A 22,361-nucleotide genomic window follows, 5' to 3' on the forward strand; every position below is an offset into this window, starting at 1 on the left:
TGCATTGAAAAACTTTATATAGGAAGTGAGCTTAATATTTTTTTAATGTTTTGTTTTCCATTATATATTTACTGTATGAGGGATAATAATGGAGATATTTGCACTTATTACATTTTTCACAAAGTTCAAATATCTTCAGAAATAGTTTAACCCCAAAAGTATATACAGTATAACAAAAACGTAGAAAATCGAATTTTAAATATATTATATCTGATACATTTTTACTATATGAGGCTTGATAATGGAGGTAGTCAAGTGCTGATTATCCAGACTATAAGCTGCCTCTGTGGATCACTGGTAGAGTGTCGGCCTCCGGATCCCAAGATAGTGGGTTCAAACCCAGCAGAGATAGTCGGATTTTTGAAGTGTGAAAGAAAAGTCCATTGGACACTCCATGCCGTACGATGTTGGCATGTAAAAGATCTCTGGTGACACGTTTGGTGTTTACCGGACAAAATTAATTAAATCTCAGCCATAGACGCCCAAGAGAGTTTCGGTTTACTCCGTCTGCCATCTAGTGGGCCTAGAGTAAAATGGAACGTTGAAATTGACAAGTAGACAGCCAGATGGCGTCAAATTGAAATGTCTGTACAGGGTAGCTGAAGCCATACGATTATTATTATTATTATTATTATTATTATTATTAATTATTATTATTATTATTATTATTATTATTATTATTATTATTATTATTATTATTATTATATTATAACAACAAATACTTTTAAATTAACTATTTAGCATTTGTCTTATTATTATTATTATTATTATTATTATTATTATTATTATTATTATTATTATTATTATTATTATTATTTATCCAGACTATACAGGCAAGTTCAAGACAAATGCTAAATAGTTAATTTAAAAGTATTTGTTATAATTTGTGTTTTGTTCTTTACATTATGGATGAAATGTTGTAAGTAAGTCTATAGAGAGCATTCTCCAATGCCAGCAACCAAGCTGCTCTATTGACAATGTTCTAGCAGAGTTGCAGCTGTAAACATTAGAGTGGTGAGTGCTATTGAACAACTTTACAGTGTCCATTTAGTCCTCTTCCAAGAATAAACCTCCTCTGTAGAAAATGGTAGACCTACACACTGATCCCGGATCCCAAGATAGTCTGAAAGTCATAGAGATCAAAATATTCCATGGCTATTAGAATGTTGTCTGTTAAATAAAAAGTTTTTCTACTGACTGTATCTTCTATTCTAACTTGAAAAGACTTTCAATCAATGAATATTTAAACAAGTTCATAAAACTCAAAAGGGATGGGATGCCAAAATAATAGAAGGATTTGACTCCTCAGTAAAAATATATCTAAAGGGGCCAATGTTGTTTTTATTTAGTATAATGTGTAACCACGTACTATTCTATTAGTTTGTTATATATGAAACTATAGCAAGATTTTTTTCCTTTTTTATAACATATCTTCCCAGACTTTCGATCTATTGGGAACTGGTCAATATGATATTTTATATCAACATTGATTTCACTTCATCAGAGTGTGTTAATAGTTTATGTTCTCCTCAAATATCACACCTGCCCAGTTGGAAATTACTGGAAGAGTTAATTTACTACTTTAACTTTTTTTACCATACTTCTTGTATGTTATGTTACCAATTTCAGTCATGATAGAAATTTGTGTTTGTTTTTTAGTTGAATGTTGTTGATCGACCAATAACTCAGCAGGGCTTGAGTGGTTTAAAGACTGGGATTCGAGGTCCACAGATGAGGCAAGTTCAAGACAAACGCTATTTTGAAGGTTTACTTCAAACAAAAATCCGTGAACTAGGTGGAGAAATAGGACGTTTGAGCAAGGATATTGAAAACTTAACCCGAGAGCAGTCTACGTACTTGGTTTATGACAAAAGAGTTAAAGAAATGGCAGCAGAACTCACTGGTATTTATTCCTCTCAAAATTAACGTATATGGTTTTCCCATTGTACTGTTATGCTTATTCTTCTTTTAACACATCTTAATCTGATATTTATAGAAACTCAAGGACAGCTTGCTGACTATAATCTTGTTGTGGATAAACTGAACACTGATACTGAGAAAGCTGAAATTGATGCTGAATGTCAAGAGCTAAAAAATCGCAATAATGAAGAAGCTAGCCAGATAGATCAACTTTTTGCACAGAGACAGCAAAAAGAAGAAATTATTAAACAATTAGAGATGGAAATAGAACAGGTAAAAGCAAATGATTATTCTTGGAGAGATGTAATCCTGTGTTGATGTTCAGTCTAATAAATGTTTTATTCTTGTAGGAACGTCATATGGCTCAAAATCTTCTGGAAGCAATGAGTCCTCCTCTAAAAGAACGTTATAGTGATCTACAACATACCAGCACTCAACTGCAACAGCAGATGGAAGTGCTCCAACAACAGTTAGACTCCCTGACAGCTCGCAAGAATTCTCTTGAAGATCAGATTTCAGTATCTCAGGTAATCCACATATTAGTGATTATGAGCTTACACTGTAATATGTTTTCAGAACTGAAATAGTAATGTAATTTTATATTGTTATAGATTAAACAGGAAGCCGTGCGGCTTCATCACAAATTGCTTGATGCGGAAGACAAGAGGGCTGCATTAATTGCAGAAGAAAAGACTCGTGCAACACCTGCCCAAGAGAGAGAGCAATTATTTCAAAGGGTGAAGGAAGATAATGCTGAAATGGCAACTATGGACAGACAGATAGCAGAATTAAAGGAGTCGATACGCAAAAAACAAGAAGAACTTGAACAAACTGAACAGGTATTTATTCTCATATTCTCATCATGAGAATTTTATATTTCTTGCGCGTATTTACATTTGTACTTCCTTTAGGAAAGATCTCTTTCTCTGAGAGATTTGAACATGATACATTGTTTCAGCTGTGTACTAATTTCTCTTTGTTCATCCTGTACTTCTTCCTCACTAATTCTGTATCCATCTTCCTGGTAGTGTGTGTAATTTGAGAACAGAGCTGCAACTGATTTCTCTCCTTTTATGTGATGAAGAGAAGACAGTGCCCACTAAATGTGGAATTGCAAGATAATAGAGATAAAGAATTGAATGGATGAAAAAACTAACCAATAAATAGCGTGTTTACTTGCGTATTTACGTCCATTGCATGTTTCCCCCGCTCCTTTTTTTCCCTTTATCCGAGACTGGAAACCAAATTTCATTTCTTCACATGTAATTTCCCCACCCCATGTTTAGCTGAACTACCCTAACCCTCCTGCCAACGTTCGTAAATAAAAGAAATAGGAATATTATTAAATAATAATAGATTTCATCTTATATTTTACCATGGTACAGGTGAAAGAGGGAAAGAGAAAAGGCATGTATGTTTCTATTTTTTGGGTGTGAATTGAGATCGAAACACAAGTATATTTTGAGGATAGCAACTATTTTCAGCAATTTTGGATTCTTTCTTGAAACGTGACACAAAGACAGGATATACCGGTAGCTTATGGTACTACCTACATCATTGCTACCATCAGTGACAGGGTGTTTCAAAAAGAATATACGTATTACAAAGTATTATTTTGTCCAAACTATCGATCGCTGTGCCTCGGCTCGGCTATTGGAGAAACGAATGCACAGTCTAGTTTATATTAATAGCCGCTAGATGTCAGTTGTCTTCTGTTTTGCTTGGAAACCGTCATATGTTCAAAGTGGCTACTCCATAGCAGAAATCATTTTATGTTCTCGAGTTTGCAAAGTGCAATTCTGTGATAACAGTGCAAAGACGTTTCAGGTTGAGGTACTAAATTGATCCTCTGAACGGATGGAACATTTGCAGATGGTATTGACAGTTTGTAGATACAGGATGTGTATGTAAAGGAAAGAGTCCTGGCTGCCCCTGTGTTCCTGAAAAAAAAATGTTGCACGAATTGAAACTGCTTTCCAACGTAGTCCTTCAAAATCAACTCGTCGTGCCAGTCGGGAATTACAACTGCCTACAACAACAATTTGGCGTGTTTTGAGACGTCGGTTGGTTATGAAGCCGTACAAGTTACAGCTGTTACAAGCTCTGCGTCCTGATGACAAACGCAAATGTGTGGCATTTTGTAACGAGATTCTTGATGCTATTGACAATGGTGACACTTTCGCACAACGCATCGTGTTCAGTGAAGGAGCGACTTTCCATGTTAGTGGTCAGGTGAACAAACACAGTGTTCAAATTTGGGGTCTACAGAACCCATATGCAGTCATTGAACAAGTACGAGATTCACCCGAAGTCAATGTGTTTTGTGCGATATCCCGATCATCTGTTTACGGCCCATTCTTCTTTGATGGAAACACGGTTAACCGTCAGCAGTATCTCGCTATGTTACAAAACTGGTTGTTTCCAAGGCTGCACGAAGACAACTTCATTTTTCAAGATCGTATCGACTCCCTCACTGGATTACATAAAATCAGCTTCATGGTCCGTATCGCACTTCAATAGATTCACAATTAAGTATTTAATTTATTTTCCACCTAGTCGATACAATGATTGCTTAAGGCAATTTTTAATGGTCAAAAGTGGTACATGTTTCGTATATTATCAACATCTTCAGCCACATAACACTGTTTAGATGAAAAATATATAAAATTGACAATTTTATATATTTTTCATAAAATTGACAATTTTATATATTTTTCATCTAAACAGTGTTATGTGGCTGAAGATGTTGATAATATACGAAACATGTACCACTTTTGACCATTAAAAATTGCCTTAAGCAATCATTGTATCGACTAGGTGGAAAATAAATTAAATACTTAATTGTGAATCCCTCACTGGAGTCGCCAAGTGCATGAATATCTGAATGAAACTTTACCGAACCATTGGGTTGGTCATCAAGGGTGTCAAATCCTGTGACTTCTTCCTGTGGGGTTTCGTTCAAGACAATGTTTATGTACTTCCACTCCCACATAACCTGGAAAAGTTGAAGAACCGGATCCGTACTGCCATAACATCAGTGACGAAGGACATGCTTGCCCGAGTATGGGAGGAATTTGAGTATCGATGTGATATTGTTCGTGTCGCTGATGGAGGACATATTCAACATCTGTAATCTGAACTTCAGAGGTTCGTAAATCATTTTACAGTTTAATAAATATATGCATTTGAAATACTTTTTTTGCAAGTGGCTTCTTTACGTCGCACCGACACAGATATGTCTTATGGCGACAATGAGACAGGAAAGGGCTAGGAGTGGGAAGGAAGCATCCATGGTCTTAATTAAGGTACAGCCCCAGCATTTGTCTGGTGTGAAAATAGGAAACCACGGGAAACCATCTTCAGGGCTGCCGACAGTGGGGTTTGAACCCACTATCTCCCGAATACTGGATACTGGCCGCACTTAAGTGACTGCAGCTATCGAGCTCGGTCGTTTATTCTTTTTGAAACACCTTGTATTGCAAAAGATTTATTCCTTAAAATCTAAATCATTTTAGAATCTACATCATGGGCCATCTCATTAACAATGGTGGATGTTTTTGTCCTGGCACATGAAAACTTCTTCGCAATGTCCAAATCTAGGAACATTGTTCTAAACAGCTGTCCCGCATGATCAGAACAGTATAATGAGAGGTTATGTTCTACGATGAATGCCGCGAACAAATATTCTGCTTAGATGGCAGCATTGTCTTCTTTCTCGTCAACAAAAGTATTTTTTGTTCTTCCCGAAACATCTATCAGAGTCTTTGTTTTTGTGTGATTCCTTGAGTTACAGCGCTAGTCTTTCAACCATGAGAAATATTTATAACATAATGACACACGGAGAAAAAGCAAAGTAGTTTCCTCTACTAGACTGTAACCTGAATGGAAATTAAGTTTTATAGGTATCTTTTATAACTTGGAGATAAGGCTTCTTAGGTGATGAGTGAAATTTAGAAGACATGACACAAAAATCATTGAAATACTGATGCACTGACACCCGCTTTAACATCAGGTTTGCAGTGCACTTAACGTGACACCTGAGTATAAACACATAGACTCAAATGGAGCCAGTTACAGTCGCCGCACATGGCAGTGACAATTCCCGTTCTGCATTGTCACTTGTAACAAGATTGCCTTTGTTGTTATTGTTTGAGTAATCAGTCCATAGACTGGTTTGATGCAGATCTCCATGCCACCCTATCCTGTGCTAATCTTTTCATTTCTACGTAACTATTGCATTCTATATCTGCTCTAATCTGCTTGTCATATACCTTGGTCTACCCCTACCGTTCTTGCTGCCTGCACTTCCTTCAAAAACAAACTGAATAAGTCCTGACTGTCTTAAGATGTGTCGTATCATTCTATCTCTTCTTCTCGAAAAATTTAGCCAAATCAATCTCCTCTCACCAATTCGATTCAGTATCCCTTCGTTCGTGATTCGATCTATCCATTTCGACTTCAGCATTCTTCTGTAACGCCACATTTCAGAAGTTTCTATTCTTTTTACTTCTGAGCTGGGTATCATCCATGTTTCACTTCCATACAAAGCCACACTCATTATAAAAGTCTTCAGAACCATCTTTCTAATTCCCATATCAATGTTTGAAGTGAGCAAATTCCTTTTCTTAAGAAAGCTCTTCCTTGCTTGTGCTAGTCTGCATTTTATATCCTCCTTACTTCTGCCATAGTTCGCTATTTTACTACCCAAGAGTGGTGGTGGTGGTGGTGATTATTGTTTTAAGAGGAAGTACAACTAGGCAACCATCCTCTATACAACACTAATCAGAGGGAAAATAGAAGGGATCCGACACTTCGAAAAATGAAGATATTCGTCAAAGAAAGACAAGGGCCACGAAGGGCATGAAAATGAAAGACTCCCTAGGCCTACTGTCGGGGTCGGAAAAGAACAAGAGTTGACCAAGAGAGGTCGGATAGGATAGATGAAAGTGAGGAGCCTGGCAGAAGTAAGTGGAAGCAATGCCAGGACTCAGCTAAGGGCCCCGTAGTCGCCTACCCATGTTCCACCAAAGCCCCTGGGCCCCTTTTTAGTCGCCTCTTACGACAGGCAGAGGATACCGTGGGTGTTATTCTACCGCCCCCACCCACAGGGGGATTACTACCCAAGAAACAATATTCATCTACTTCCTTTAAAACTTCATTTCCTAATCTAATATTTCCTGCATCACCTGCTTTCATTCGACTGCACTCCATTACTTTTGTTTTGGAATTATTTTATTTTCATCTTGTATTCCTTACCCAAGACTTCGTCCATACCGTTCAGAAACTTTACATTACATGTAATAAATATCATTTTTGGTCCGTATTAATGATATTTGATTGAAATAATAATAATAATAATAAAATAACAATATCATCCAAGACGATTTTGTATTGATTAGGTGGTCTAATAAATAACTTAATGTTATTATTTCAGTTCAGAAACTTCTCGAGATCTTCTGCAGTCTCAGATAAAATAACAATATCATTAGCAAATCTCAAGGTTTTGATTTCCTCTCCTTGGATTGTGATTCCCTTTCCAAAGTCCTCTTTGATTTCTTTTACTGCCTGTTCTGTGTAAATATTGAAAAGGAGGGGGGGACACAGACTGCAGCCTTTCCTCATTCCTTTCTGGATTGCTGCTTCTTTTTCAGAGTCCTTGATTCTTATTACTGCAGACTGATTTATATACAAATTGTAGATAATTCTTTGTTCTCTGTATCTGATCCCAATCACCTTCAGAATCCCAAATAGCCTTGGCCAACCAACATTATCGAATGCCTTTTCTAGATCTACGAATGCCATGTATGTGGCCTTGTCCTTAATTCAATCCTCTCAGGTGTAAAGTCAGGATTGCTTCATGTGTTCCTACATTTCTTCTGAAGCCAAATTGATCTTCTTCCAACTCAGCTTCAACTTGTCTTTCCATTCTTCTGTAAATAATACATGTTAAAATTTTGTAGGCATGAGATACTAAACTAATGGTGCGGTAGTTTTCATACATGTTAGCACCGGATTTCTTGGGAATAGGTACACTTAAGAATATGGAAATTGCAACACCATGAAGGCATTGGTCGTTTGTGTTGATTTCCAAGATATGGAACAATGCCATGTAGGTATGTAAACGATCAAAGTTTCAGACCCATTGGATTGTTGCTACAGGTCTCCCCAAGTGATTGGTCATGGAGGAATCAACTCCAGTATAGGGACTCTGGTATAGTGTAGTGTAGTGTAGTTGACTTGCAGTCTGTGCAGTTAAGTGTTCCCTGTCAAACATGCCTCGATGACAGAGAAGATTACAAGCTCGCACGTCAAACACAACTCGGCTACACCAACAACAATAAACATAACATCATTGCACAGCTACAAATGGGAAAGGAGCCACTACTTTGAACCCAATGTCATCCAAATTTACGGACGCCACAGGACAACATGATTTGGTTCCACACAGCAACACACACAGCAGAGCTGAACATATTTTAGTTGAATTTCATCCATACATTTGGCACTTTTTTTAAAATTGGAAAGTGTTTTATCCCACATATACACATGAAGACAAAATCTTTTACCCATGCAATTTTATAAACTCCAAGAATAGGAGCTGAAGTGTACAACTGTAAATAAGACTTAAATACGGAAGTTAGTCGATGTATTGACCAACAAGCAAGACCGAATGTTCGTATGCATGAAGTGCTTTTATATATTGTATTTATCTTGTACATATATATATATATAAGTTAGTTTAAGTAATGTTTTATACACTAATTTTAAGACCTTCAACATAATATTTTAGACATACAGTTGCAATACTGTACACAATGACATATACGCCAGTTCACGCTAAGACATGCCCCATTTGTATGTGACTAAATGTACATCGTCATCATATAGCATTCCTTTAATAACACAATCTTAATCAAAGCTTCATTATATAAATATGTACGTATGGTTCAGCTGAAGATGACCTTGTATATGAGGTCGAAACCGGTCCTGTAGCTTAATATATGCAATAAATAAGTATTGATTGGTGGAAATCCTCTCCTATTTTTAATTGGACACGGAAGAGCACGCTATCAACAACTGTCGCCGTTTGAGAGGGCTCGGATAATTGGGCTGTGTGTGGCTGGATTATCGCTAAGGACAGTCGCTGCACTTTTGGCCGACAGGCATCTACGGTACAACGTGTATGGCAGCAGTGGTCAAATGAAGGTACCCACACTCGTAGACGTGGCACAGGCCTAGCGCGACAGACAACTGTGAGAGAGGATCGCCGCTTCATTCGGATGGCCTGGATGGAACCCCATGCAACAGCAGCGCAAATTCGAGCAGCTGTGGCACCCCCACGTTACACAACAAACAGTTGGTAATCGCCTGAGTGCAGCTGGCTTACGAGCCCATGTCCCTGCAGAAGGTGTTCCATTGACCCCACAACAGTGACGTGTACGGCTGGCCTGGTGTCAAGAAAGATCGACGTGGGTCGACGAACGGCATAGGGTTGTCTTTAGTGATGAATCGTGCTTCTGTCTTGCTCGCAGTGATCGCCGGAATCGTGTGCGCCGACGTACTGGGGAGAGGGGCTACCCAGATCTTATTGTTGAGAGGCACACAGGGCCAACACCAAGCATTATGGTCTGGGGAGCTATTGGCTTTAATGTGAAATCACAATTAGTGCTTGTTGAGGGCACTATGACTGCTCGACAGTACGTCGATAGGGTACTCAATCCACTGGTTGTCCCTATGATGGCGAACATTGCTAATGAGATGTTTCAGCAGGACAGTGCCTGGGTTCACACTGCACGCATCTCCAGAGAAGCTCTTCACGACATCACAACCTTAGAATGGCCTGCCAGATCCCCGGACCTCTGTCTTATTGAGCATGTGTGGGACATGATGGGTCGACAACTGGCCAACCGCCCTCAGCTACCCACAACTCTGGAACAACTGACCCGTGCAGTGCGGCAAGCATGGGCCACAATTTCTCAGGAAGCGATCCAGGGCCTTATTGACTCCATGCCTCGACGAATTCATCAATGTATTGCAGCTCGTGGTGGGCACATCCTGTATTGATTGTTGTCCAAACTTGCGTTCAGAGGGACCTGAAAGTTTAATCATGAAAGCACAACCGAACACTCGTCCTGCATGTTAAATTGCAGCAATGTAGCATCACTCCTTCTGGGTGTTGCAATTTCCATTTTCTTTAGTGTATAACAACATTCTGCTGAAAATCGGATGGCACTTCTCCTGCCTCATACATCTTACACACTAAATGGAATAACCTTGTTATGCTGGTTTCTCCTAAGGCAGTTAGTAATTCAGAGGGAATGTCATCAGTTCCAGGTGCCTTGTTCTTTTTTAGGTCTTTCACAGCTGTGTCAAACTCTAACCTCAAAATTGGTTCTCCCATTCCATCTGCATCAACAGCCTCTTCTTGTTCCAGAACCAATTCTTCTGCATCTTTACCTTGATACAACTGTTGGATATATTCTTGCCATCTTTCTGTTTTGTCTTCTTTCCCTAGAAGTGGCTTTCCATCTGAGCTCTTAACATTCATACACCTAGATTTCCTTTCTCCAAAGGTTTCCCCTATTTTCCTGTATGCAGCATCTACCTATCCTAGGACCATGCAACCTTCAATATCCTTGCACTTCTCTTTCAGCCATTCTTCCTTAGCTACCTTGCACTTTCTATCCACTTCATTATTTAATCGCCTACATTCTTTTCTGCCCTCTTCATTTCTAGCATTCTTGTATTTTCATCATTCATGAATCAGGCCATGACTATATCATTACATATACGAGGATCTCTGTATTAGTACTATTATAATTCTGTTTTTTTCTGAATTGATATAGATTTGATGCTGTTGTTATGAAACTTAAAAGTCATCTTTGAAATATACACTGACTGGTGTCCTGAATTTTATAGTAGTTTTTTTGGAAAATATTTAAATTATGGTGCTGTGAAAGATTAGTGACAGTTGCTATGGTTATTATAAACAAGTCATTTATATTCTTTGAAGATTTAAGTTTCCTTATACAATGAATATTTTTAAATTATGAAATTTTATACACTTTATATGTATTTTATCTATACCGTGAAGAACTTGGCATATTAACCTTTTTATTATTGTTCTGTATAACATCCAACATTAACTTTATGTGGAATACATAACCTCTCCTGGCAAAGAAAAGGACAGTGAAATGGACAAAGATTGGAAGAATTAAAATTCTTTTAGATGTGCTACCTAGAATGTACAAGGTATCTCACACAAAGATGACCAGCTGGACGACATTCTTGCAAGAAAAGACATTTTAATTGCAGCAATTTCAGAAAAAAAAAAAAAAAAAGCTTCAGGGATCAAAAGAGACAGTAAATTATTTACAGTTTTACAGTGGGGTTGACAGAGATACTAGAGCAAGGCGGGTGTACTGCTCATGGTACACAAAAGATTAAGATCAACAACTGATAGCTACACTTTTTGGGATGAAAGGATCATCCAATTAAGACTAAAACTATCCAGGGGTTATCTTACAGTTGTAGGGGTATATGCTCCAGTGGAGGGCAATTCAAAAGAAAGTGATGGGTTCTATAATGGTCTGCAAAACATAGTCAATAAAATTAACAAACAAGATATTCTACTATTACTGGGAGACTTCAATGCCAGAGTTGGTAATGAGAAAACTCAGAATCACATCGGAATCCATGGAGAAACAACCCATAATAGCAATGGAACAAAATTAATAGATTTCACTCTCTTCAATCAGTTAAAGATCATGAACACAATGTTCCCACAGCCACAAGTATACGTGGTCTGCACAAAATCAGAAATCGATTATAGATTATATAATTTGTAATGGTAAATTGGCAGATTTATTCTTAGATACAAGAGTCTGTCGAGGCCCTGAATTGGAAACTGATCACTATCTATTAGTAGCACCTATTCGTCTGAGGCCTAGATGGTATAAAATAAACCAAAAAACAACACAAGAAATTAAAACTTCTTACAAGGTTAACCTATTAAGAGACCCCAGTATAAAATGGCTATACCAGAACAGACTTAACCCATTGAGCGCTGCATATATTTTGGTTTGAAAATGCATTGGGACTGGGATTATTTTGATGGAAGTACAGTGATGCTTCACTCAGTGAGAAATTTATTATTTACGAGAACATTAAGGAGTTAATTATACAAGAATACAACATATTATGAGTTAATAAACCCTATATCACACCTAACATTTTAATCACCGGGCGAGTTGGCCGTGCGCGTAGAGGCGCGCGGCTGTGAGCTTGCATCCGGGAGATAGTAGGTTCGAATCCCACTATCGGCAGCCCTGAAAATGGTTTTCCGTGGTTTCCCATTTTCACACCAGGCAAATGCTGGGGCTGTACCTTAATTAAGGCCACGGCCGCTTCCTTCCAACTCCTAGGCCTTTCCTATCCCATCGTCGCCATAAGACCTATCTGTGTCGGCGCGACGTAAAGCCCCTAGCAAAAAAAAAAAAAAAACATTTTAATCAGTACTTCAAAAGTGTGTAGTAAGCCTGAAAACATGCCTCCAAATGTAGTGGAACCTGGCATTTTTGGCACAACCACTTAACTTCAGCTCTCTTCTTGTGTTTGGTGCAAACTTTACAGGCTCTGGAGGGGAACTGCTTTGTTGCAGTGGGTGGAATAGGAATAGGAATAGGGAAATGAGCCCAGTTCCTAGATTGCAACCTAACGGGGTCATCAGCCAGTGAGGGTCTTCCTGAAATTCTCCGCTCTGGAAGACTGATACTGCTGATAATTCCTTCAGCTACATCTACTCTAAAATCAGTGTAGTGCATCTTTTTCACAACAATATTTTGGTACACAATATATGAGTTGAATAAGGTCATGTCCAAAATATAGAAGAATAGTTTCCTGTAACCCTTTACTGTATGACGCATTACAGGAAAGCTAGCAAGTACTTGATCTTGCCTGTCCACTCCAGGCATTCCCTTGTTGTAGTCTATGATTGGAAGAGGTTTCTGAATAATCTGCTCACCACCATCCCTACGTTTCCTCCTCTTCCTTGTCTGTTGCATAGAAATGTCGGTATGCATTGTAGACAGCACACATACATCCCTACGGTCCTTCCATTTCACTGCCAGTATGTTCCTACAACTCTGAGCTACTGCCTCCCCTGTTTGTAGTTGAACTGTCTTGACATCTGGTGGCATGTTCTTTCTGTTTATCCTAACAGTGCCAACAGCATGTAAACCTACTTCTAGTAGCTTATGAAACAGCTGGGGTGATGAGTACCAGTTATCCAAGTACACTACATGACCTGCATTCATAATGGGCTGTACTAAGTCCAATACAACAGATTCACTAACTGGAAGATCAGGGCTCAGGGCCTTGTCATCCCCTGTATAAATCCTAAATGCATAGCAGTAGCCTGTCCCACTCTCGCAAAGTTTGTACATTTTTATCCCAAATCTCGCCCGTTTGGAAGGGTTGAATTGAACATAACTCAGACGACCACGGAACTTGATAAGGCTCTCATCAACAGCTACGTCACGTCCCATGTTGTAAATTCGCATGAATTTGGTTTCTAAATAATTTATGACAGGCCTTATCTTTTGGAGCTTATCAGTTACAACAGTGAAACTGTCATCAGAAAAATGAAGAAACCTGCTCATCAGCATAAACCGTTCGTAGCTCATTATGGTGCTATATATAGGAGTTTCAATCACCTTCCTTTTACTCCAGTATGACTTTATTTTTGACTTTTTCATTTGGCCCATAAGAATGTACAAGGCAATGTAGGATTTCATTTCATCCACAGTACATTCTCGCCATGCCAAGTCGGACTGTAGTGTCTTTCGATTCGGATCACTCAACAAACGTTTAGCATAGTCATTAGTTTCTACAGTTACCATGTAATAGAATTCGTCACCAAGAAACTCAGAAACTACTTGTAAAACTGAAGCATTATTGCCTAGCCTTCTCGATACAACGGCATTCACACCACGAACAGCGGAACAGGGAATATTTTTTATTTTGTTACCATCACGGGTCCATACCCAGTCCGCCTGCTGAGCATGGTCATCTGTTTCCGCTTCCTCTTCGATTTCCACGTCACTTTGTTCATCAGAACTGTTATTAGCATTACTCACACTACTACTAATATCACTGAAAGAGCTGCATTCTTGATCATCATCACTTTCTAAAAGTGATTGTATGTCAGTAACTTTGAGTCGTTTGCTCACAGCCATGTTGTTTACATGTGTTTGAGTCATCAGTCCATAGACTGGTTTGATGCAGCCCTCCATGCCACCCTATCCTGTGCTAACCTTTTCATTTCTACGTAACTATTGCATCCTACATCTGCTCTAATCTGCTTGTCATATTCATACCTTGGTCTACCCCTACCGTTCTTACCACCTACACTTCCTTCAAAAACCAACTGAACAAGTCCTGGGTGTCTTAAGATGTGTCCTATCATTCTATCTCTTCTTCTCGTCAAATTTAGCCAAATCGATCTCCTCTCACCAATTCGATTCAGTATCTCTTCATTCGTGATTCGATCTATCAATCTCACCTTCAGCATTCTTCTGTAACACCACATTTCAAAAGCTTCTATTCTTTTTCTTTCTGAGCTAGTTATCGTCCATGTTTCACTTCCATACAATGCCATGCTCCACACGAAAGTCTTCAAAAACATCTTTCTAATTCCAATATCAGTGTTTGAAGTGAGCAAATTTCTTTTCTTAAGAAAGCTCTTCCTTGTTTGTGCTAGTCTGCATTTTATGTCCTCCTTACTTCTGCCATCGTTAGTTATTTTACTACCCAAGTAACAATATTCATCTACTTCCTTTAAGACTTCATTTCCTAATCTAATATTTCCTACATCACCTGCCTTCGTTCGACTGCACTCCATTACTTTTGTTTTGGACTTATTTATTTTCATCTTGTACTCCTTACCCAAGACTTCATCCATACCATTCAGCAACTTCTCGAGATCTTCTGCAGTCTCAGATAAAATAACAATATCATCGGCAAATCTCAAGGTTTTGATTTCTTCTCCGTGGACTGTGATTCCCTTTCCAAATTTCTCTTTGATTTCCTTTACTGCCTGTTCTATGTAAACATTGAAAAGGAGAGGGGACAAACTGCAGCCTTGCCTCACTCCTTTCTGGATTGCTGCTTCTTTTTCAAAGCCCTCGATTCTTATCACTGCAGACTGATTTTCATACAGATTGTAGATAATTCTTCTTTCTCGGTATCTGATCCCTATCATCTTCAGAATCATAAATAGCTTGGTCCAATCAACATTATCAAATGCCTTTTCTATATCTACAAATGCCATATACGTGGGCTTGTCCTTCTTGATTCTATCCTCTAAGATCAGTCGTAAAGTCAGGATTGCTTCACGTGTTCCTACATTTCTTCTGAAGCCAAATTGATCTTCTCCCAACTCAGCTTCAACTTGTTTTTCCATTCTTCTGTAAATAATACGTGTTAAAATTTTGCAGGCATGAGATACTAAACTAATGGTGCGGTAGTTTTCACACCTGTCAGCACCGGCTTTCTTGGGAATAGGTATAACAACATTGTGCCGAAAATCGGATGGGACTTCTCCTGTCTCATACATCTTGCACACTAAATGAAATAACCTTGCCATGCTGGTTTCTCCTAAGGCAGTCAGTAATTCAGAGGGAATGTCATCAATTCCAGGTGCCTTGTTCCTATTTAGGTCACTCACAGCTCTGTCAAACTCTGACCTCAAAATTGGGTCTCCCATTTCATCAGCATCAACAGCCTCTTCATGTTCCAGAACCAAATTATCTACATCTTTACCTTGATACAACTGTTGGATATGCTCCTGCCATCTTTCTGCTTTGTCTTCTTTCCCTAGAAGTGGCTTTCCATCTGAGCTCTTAATATTCATGCACCTAGATTTCCTTTCTCCAAAGGTTTCCTTGATTTTCCTGTATGCAGCATCTACCTTTCCCAGGACCATACAGCCTTCGACATCCTTGCACTTCTCCTTCAGCCATTCTTCCTTAGCTACCTTGCACTTTCTATCCACTTTACATATGAAGCTCAAAGTTGAAAGATAGCCCACTTCAATTTAATATTACCAAGCACACTATAGATATATGTTATCAAAGAACATATAACATTGAAGGCTAAGATATTCTGCACACATTGCAAATGCGACCTAATCTGCCATATCTTGAGGGAAAGTAGAATTGCATAGTAAAGTCAGACAACGGAACAGTTCCGTGGTCCGGCATTCAGTCCACCAAGCCAAAGCACGGAACGGTTCTGTGGCTCGGGCCCAATGAGTTAATAATCTTACACAGATGACACCAGTTAGTGACAACATGGAAATGGAGTGGTCTAATTTGTGTTCAATTTTAAAGTAGTCTGCTTCTGAGAGTTTGGGAGTTAAGAAAAATGGCAGAGGTAAAAAGGGTTTAAGAATCTGAGATGAAGAAATTGAAAAAGTTATTTCAGACAAAAGAAATGCTTATAAAATTTTTTGTCAACTAGTAAATTAGAAGATAAAATAGAGTATCACCACAAGAGAGCAATAGCAAGAAGGAAAGTGCGGAAAAAGCACAGAAAGTGTTGGGAAAATGTTGTTTCACACCTGGAGACTGATATAACAAGACCACAACCACGGACCTATAAAATACTCAAGAAACTGAATAATGATGTAAAAGAAGACATACACCTCTAACGGAGTGGCTCATTTTTTTCGGAACCTTTGGAGAGGTTCAAATATTGAGCCATTTCTTCTGCCAACATCTCTGAACAAGTCTTCGGAAACCATTACACTCGAAGAACTGGAGCTAGTACTCAGAAAACTTAGAAATGGAAAAGCATCTGAAGAAGACTCAATAAATGCAGAACTATTCAAGTACTTCAGTGACATCTTCAAGCAAAGATTTCTCAAATTCATCAATTTAATTTGGAATGGCAAGAGACCACCAGAGAATTGGCAAAAAGTTATAGTTATTCCTCTTCACAAGGAGGGCAGTGTGAAAGATTGTGGAAATTACAAAGGGATAAGTATACTCAACTCAGGTTACAAAATTTACTCTAATATTGTCAAAGAAAAATTATTCAGGTATTATGAAAATGTGATTGGAAATGAACAACATGGATTTCGAAAGGGATGGTTATGCGCTGACGCTTACTTTACCTTGAAAATCTTGGTAGAAAAACGCAGAGAATTTAACTTGGAAAGACACATAGCATTTGTTGATTTTAAGAAAGCCTTTGACCTAGTTAATGAGAACAGACTTCTTACTATCTTAGCAGAAGATAATGTCCCACAACAGTTAATAAATAATATATACAACATGTACAGTGACAACCTTATTGCAATAAAGTTAGGCAATCATCAGACTGAATGGGGACCGATCAGCAGAGGTGTGAGACAAGGTTGTAGACTTTCTCCTTTGTTGTTCATAATCTATATGAACAACATAATACAGGAATGGAGGTATGAAAGGCATGGATCAATCTCAGTCAGCAGATATCTGCTGATGATGTTGCATTGGTAGCATCATCAGAAGATGATCTTCAGTGGTCAGTATTTAATCTCCAGAAAGTCTTTTCAAAATTCAACATGATCATTTCACCACAAAAGAGCAGTAAAATCTGTTTAGATAATAACATTTTTGAAAGAGTCAACAAATTCAATTATCTGGGATACAATTTATCTTACCAAGGGGAAATTGATATCTCTGCAAAAATAACCAAATTTACCAGAACAACAGGAATCATAAATCATATCATGAAGCCATCTCTTGTCCAAAAACACACTCGCTTACGTCTTTATAACACTTTAGCCAGACAAACCCTTTGCTACTGCAGTGAGGCATGGACAATAAGAACTCAAGACATTTCCAGAATTACAGCACGTGAAATGATGTTCATGCGCAGAACAGCAGGCTATACAAAATGGGATTGTATAAGAAATGAAGATGCGCTTAAGGGACTGAATGTGAAACCAATAATCAATTACATCTATGATTACCAAGAAAACTGGAAACGTCACGTTTAAAGGATGGAATCTGGAAGAGTACCAAAGGAGATCCTATGCTATCATCCAAGAGGACAGAGATTTTTAGGACATCCAATGAAGCGATGGAAAGAAAATGTAAGACCGTAACGGGCCACATGGCCCAATACTTGGAAGGATGATGATGATGATGATGATGATGACGAAGATGATGACGACATAACTTCTCCTGCCCAAATGCCAACCTCACCTTCCCAGGATGAACAAACCTGTTCCCACAGACGAGGTTCTGTTGACCGAGTCACGATGGTATAACCGTTACATCAATTATGGAGGAAATGCTGTAATTTCAGCTAGTCCATTAGCTAAGAGGTGGCAGGCCCATCAATGGTCTTACTTCCTTCAGGCTAGCAACCCGTCGGAAGGACGTTTGATTGCTTTCAAGTCTTGCAAAAAGAAAAGTGCAAGACCGTAACGGGACACATGGCCCAATACTTGGAAGGAAGATGATGATGATGATGAATCAGGTCTAGTGTCTCCTGAGTTATCTACTGATTCTAAGTTGATCTTTTCTTTTTTTGTAACATTTCTTCAGCAGCCCTACTGACTTCATTTTTCATAACTATCCACTCTTCGTCTATTGTGTTTCCTTCAGCCTTTTCATTTAGTTCTTGTGCAACATATTCCTTGAAACAATCCCTCACACACTGTTCTTTCAACTTGTCTAGATCCCATCTCCTTGCATTCCTTCCTTTCTTCAATTTTTTTCAACTTCAGATGGTATTTCATGACCAACAAGTTGTGGTCAGAGTCCACATCTGCTCCTGGGTAAGTTCTGCAATCCAACTGCTGGTTTCTGAATCTCTGTCTAATCATAATGAAGTCTATTTGATACCTTCCAGTGTCTCCAGGTCTCTTCCACATATACAGCTATCATTTGTGGTGTTTGAACCAAGTATTAGCAAGGACTAAATTATAATCGGTGCAGAATTCAACCATCTGACTACCTCTTTCATTTCTTTGTCCCAATCCAAATTCTTCTACTGTATTACCTTCTCCTCCTTGGCCTACCACTGCATTCCAGTCTCCCATCACAGTTAGATTCTTGGTAAAAGATAGAAATATACTGAAAAGAAAATTAGACCTCGAAAAACAGAAAACAGATAATAGACAAAATGAATTAGAAATTGAACATCTAGCACAGGAATACCAGAAAAAGAAACTGGCTGTAAAAAGGAAGAAGAAGAAAAGTGTTGGGATGACTTTACTACAAGGATAGAGGAAGACTGTCAAGGAAGTAGGAAACTACTATACAAAATAGTAAACAGTAAAAGAAATGAATATATAAACATCCTTGCACTGGAAACAGATGATGGTAGCTTAATACAAACAGAGGACGGGATCAGGGATGAAATGAAGAAGTACTTCAACATGCTGTTAAATGGAGATGGGGGCAACATCACCACCAATGATTGTAGTGTAGATGAAGTCAAAAACAACAAATACCCATTAACATAGCTTGACGTAGAAACAGCACTAAAGGGCATGCGAAATGAGAAGTCCCCAGGCTTTGATGATCTCGCTCAGACATGATACAGGCAGCTGGAATACCAGGCTTGAATGGGTTATATAGAGTGTTATCAGTGATTTGGGAAAGTAACAAAATTCCAGGAGATTGGAGTAAAGGAGTCATCATCCCACTGTTCAAAAAGGGCAACCGACGGAAATGTGGAAATTTCAGAGGCATCACGCTGTTGTCAAACTCACTGAAGCTGCTGGAAAAGATCATAGAAATGGGACTTAGGAAGATAGTGGAACTTTTGCTTGAGGAAGAACACGGGTTCAGGAAAGGTCGAAATACTGTGGATCGTATCTTTGCAGTAAAGATGGTGACAGAAAAGTACTGGGAATACGGAAGAAATCTTGTGATTGCATTTGTGGACATTGAAAAAGCATATGATAGTGTTCCTCGAAACAAGATATGGTAATGTCTGGAAGACCCAAAGGTGCCAAAATACTTAATTGACAAAGTCAAGATGCTATACCAGAAGTGCTACAGCTGTGTTCAGATAGCAACGGATGATCAAAATGGTTTGAAACAGAGAGAGATGTCCAACAAGGAAGTGCTCTGTCTCCACTCCTGTTCGGAATAGTAATGGACAAGGTCATCAAATCTATCAAGAAAATGGACAGTAAACCAAACGCCCTGGTATTTGCTGATGATGTGCTTTCATGGGGAGAGACAGAAGCTGAAGTTCAGAAGAAACTTAATGAATGGAACAACACATTCAAAAATTTTGGAATGAAGATGAGCAAAACAAAGACAGTGGAAATGACCATCAACAGGGAAGGAACAAGCTCAGATATATTTCTGGAAGGAGCAAAAATCATATCAGCTTCCCACTTCAATTACCTCGGAAGCACAATCTCGAAAGACAACACTGTTAGGCAGGAAATACTCAGTAGGACACAGAAAGCATCAAACTTCTACAGTCAAGTCAGAAATCTTCTCGGGGACTGCAAAATACCACAAAAAAGCGAAAACATGTATGACACTTACTTCGTACCAATCCTCACATACGGTTTAGAGACATGTACACTACTAAACAAAGACTTCAGTAGAATCCAAGCAACTAAAATGAGATTCATTAGAACCACGAACCAAACTATCAGAAAGGACAAGATCAGAAATAAAGGGAATAGGAAAGTAGCTGGTATTGAGGTTCCTATTACCAGTGTCATAAAGAAATGCAGACTTCAGTGATATGGACACATAAAGAGAATGAACAGGGAAAGACCTGCTAGAAAATATTTTGACCTTAATCTCATAGGAAGAAGACCACAGGGAAGACCAAGAAAATATTGGATAGAAACTGTAAGATCAGATGTGGAGGAGAGAGTATTCAAATGGGAGGATGTACTGGAACAGAAGATGTATGAAGACAGAAGGAGATGGCGAACGCTTGTACACCACACCTGGGAAACTGGAGTTGGGAAATGATGATGATGATGATGATGATGATGATTAAATCTTCTCTCTCTTCATATATTCTTTTGATTTGAACTAGTAGGCATGTAGACCTGCACAATTGCGGTGGGCATTGGTTTGGTGTCTATCTGGACGACAATAATTCTTTCAGTATGCTGGTCGTAGTAGCTTATCCGCTGCCCTATTTTCTTATTCATTATTAAACCAACTCCTGCATTTCCCCTGTTTGATTTTGTGTGTATAATTCTAGTCACTTGACCAAAAATTCTGTTCTTCCTGCGAATGTACTTCCCTTATGCCAATTACATCTAACTTTAGTCTATCCATCTCCCTTTTCAGATTCTCTAACCTACCACAACGATTCAAACTTCTGACATTCAACGCTCTGACTCACAGAATGCCAGTATCCATCCTCCTGATGATCGCCCCCTCTCGTGTAGTTCGCACCCGGAGATCCGAATGGAGGACTAGTTTACCTGCGGAATATTTTATCCGGATGAAGCCATCATCAGTACATCATTCATACAGAGAGAGCTGCATGTTCTCGGGAGTTAGTTACGGCTGTAGTTTCCCGTTGCTTTCAGCCGTGTAGCAGTTTTGACAAAGCTAAGCCATGTTGAGTATTATTACAAGGCCATATCAGTCAATCATCTAGACTGCCGCCCTTGCAACTTCTGAAAGGCTGCTACCCCCCTTTCAATGCCTCTAGCTTGTATTATACAGCATACAGTATCAGCTGACCAGCCGTCTGAAGTTGCTGGCGGGCTTGCGAGTTGAATATTGTTCTGAGTTTGCAGTTCCCAGCTGTAGAGCCGACTGCCAAGCGAGAAATGACGGCAAAAATTAAACTTGCCAGATAAAGTATACACTCGAAACTACAGTAAGGTTGTGCAAATCACCAAAGTAATTATGATATTTTCCTAGGGAGCAGGATTTATTTGCAGTGTTTTACAACAAATATATCACTGGAGGTCAAATTGATCAAAAATTCTGAAGAAACAATAGTGATTAAGAAGATCGGAAGAAGAGGTGAAAATTCTGAAAGTTTTTTAATGAATAAGAAGGGTTGGTAGATTGCCCTAACCTACAACACGTGCTTTCCAGATGGTCAAGGTTGCACTCCTTCTCATGTGCTCCTTTTAAAAATAACTTGCAGGAAGTACAGCTGTGTCACAACTTCTGCATTCTGCAGTCTCTTGTCTACAAGTCCGCATTTCTGATATTTTTCTTTAGAATGTCCCCCACAATTTTTGCTTGAACTCTGAAATTCATGCATAATTTCTCCTCCCCTTCATTACTTGCCTCAAAATTGTGGAAAAATTGGGACAAATACGAGAGTAAATTTAATTCCTTTTCTAAATAATATATGGAGAAGGTGAGGACTAGATAGAGAATCAGTCACGGGATTCGGACTAGATGGAGAAATTGAAAGAAGATGACAGGTGTGCTGAG

The 22,361-nt window shown here is 38.8% G+C and overlaps 1 protein-coding gene across 2 annotated transcripts in view; it reads left to right on the top strand.

Annotated features, from left to right (window-relative positions):
- Positions 1 to 22,361, top strand: part of LOC136872721 (intraflagellar transport protein 74 homolog) — a 102,422-nt gene that overhangs the window by 51,739 nt on the left and 28,322 nt on the right. For both annotated transcript variants that reach the window (XM_067146548.2, XM_067146549.2), the window contains exons 3-6: positions 1,660 to 1,903; positions 1,997 to 2,193; positions 2,271 to 2,447; positions 2,532 to 2,759. In XM_067146548.2, the coding sequence (XP_067002649.1) occupies positions 1,660 to 1,903; positions 1,997 to 2,193; positions 2,271 to 2,447; positions 2,532 to 2,759 (846 nt within the window). The remainder of the gene's footprint in view (positions 1 to 1,659; positions 1,904 to 1,996; positions 2,194 to 2,270; positions 2,448 to 2,531; positions 2,760 to 22,361) is intronic.

This window comes from Anabrus simplex, chromosome 4, assembly GCF_040414725.1.
Source record: "Anabrus simplex isolate iqAnaSimp1 chromosome 4, ASM4041472v1, whole genome shotgun sequence".
Taxonomy (NCBI): Eukaryota; Metazoa; Arthropoda; class Insecta; order Orthoptera; family Tettigoniidae; genus Anabrus; species Anabrus simplex.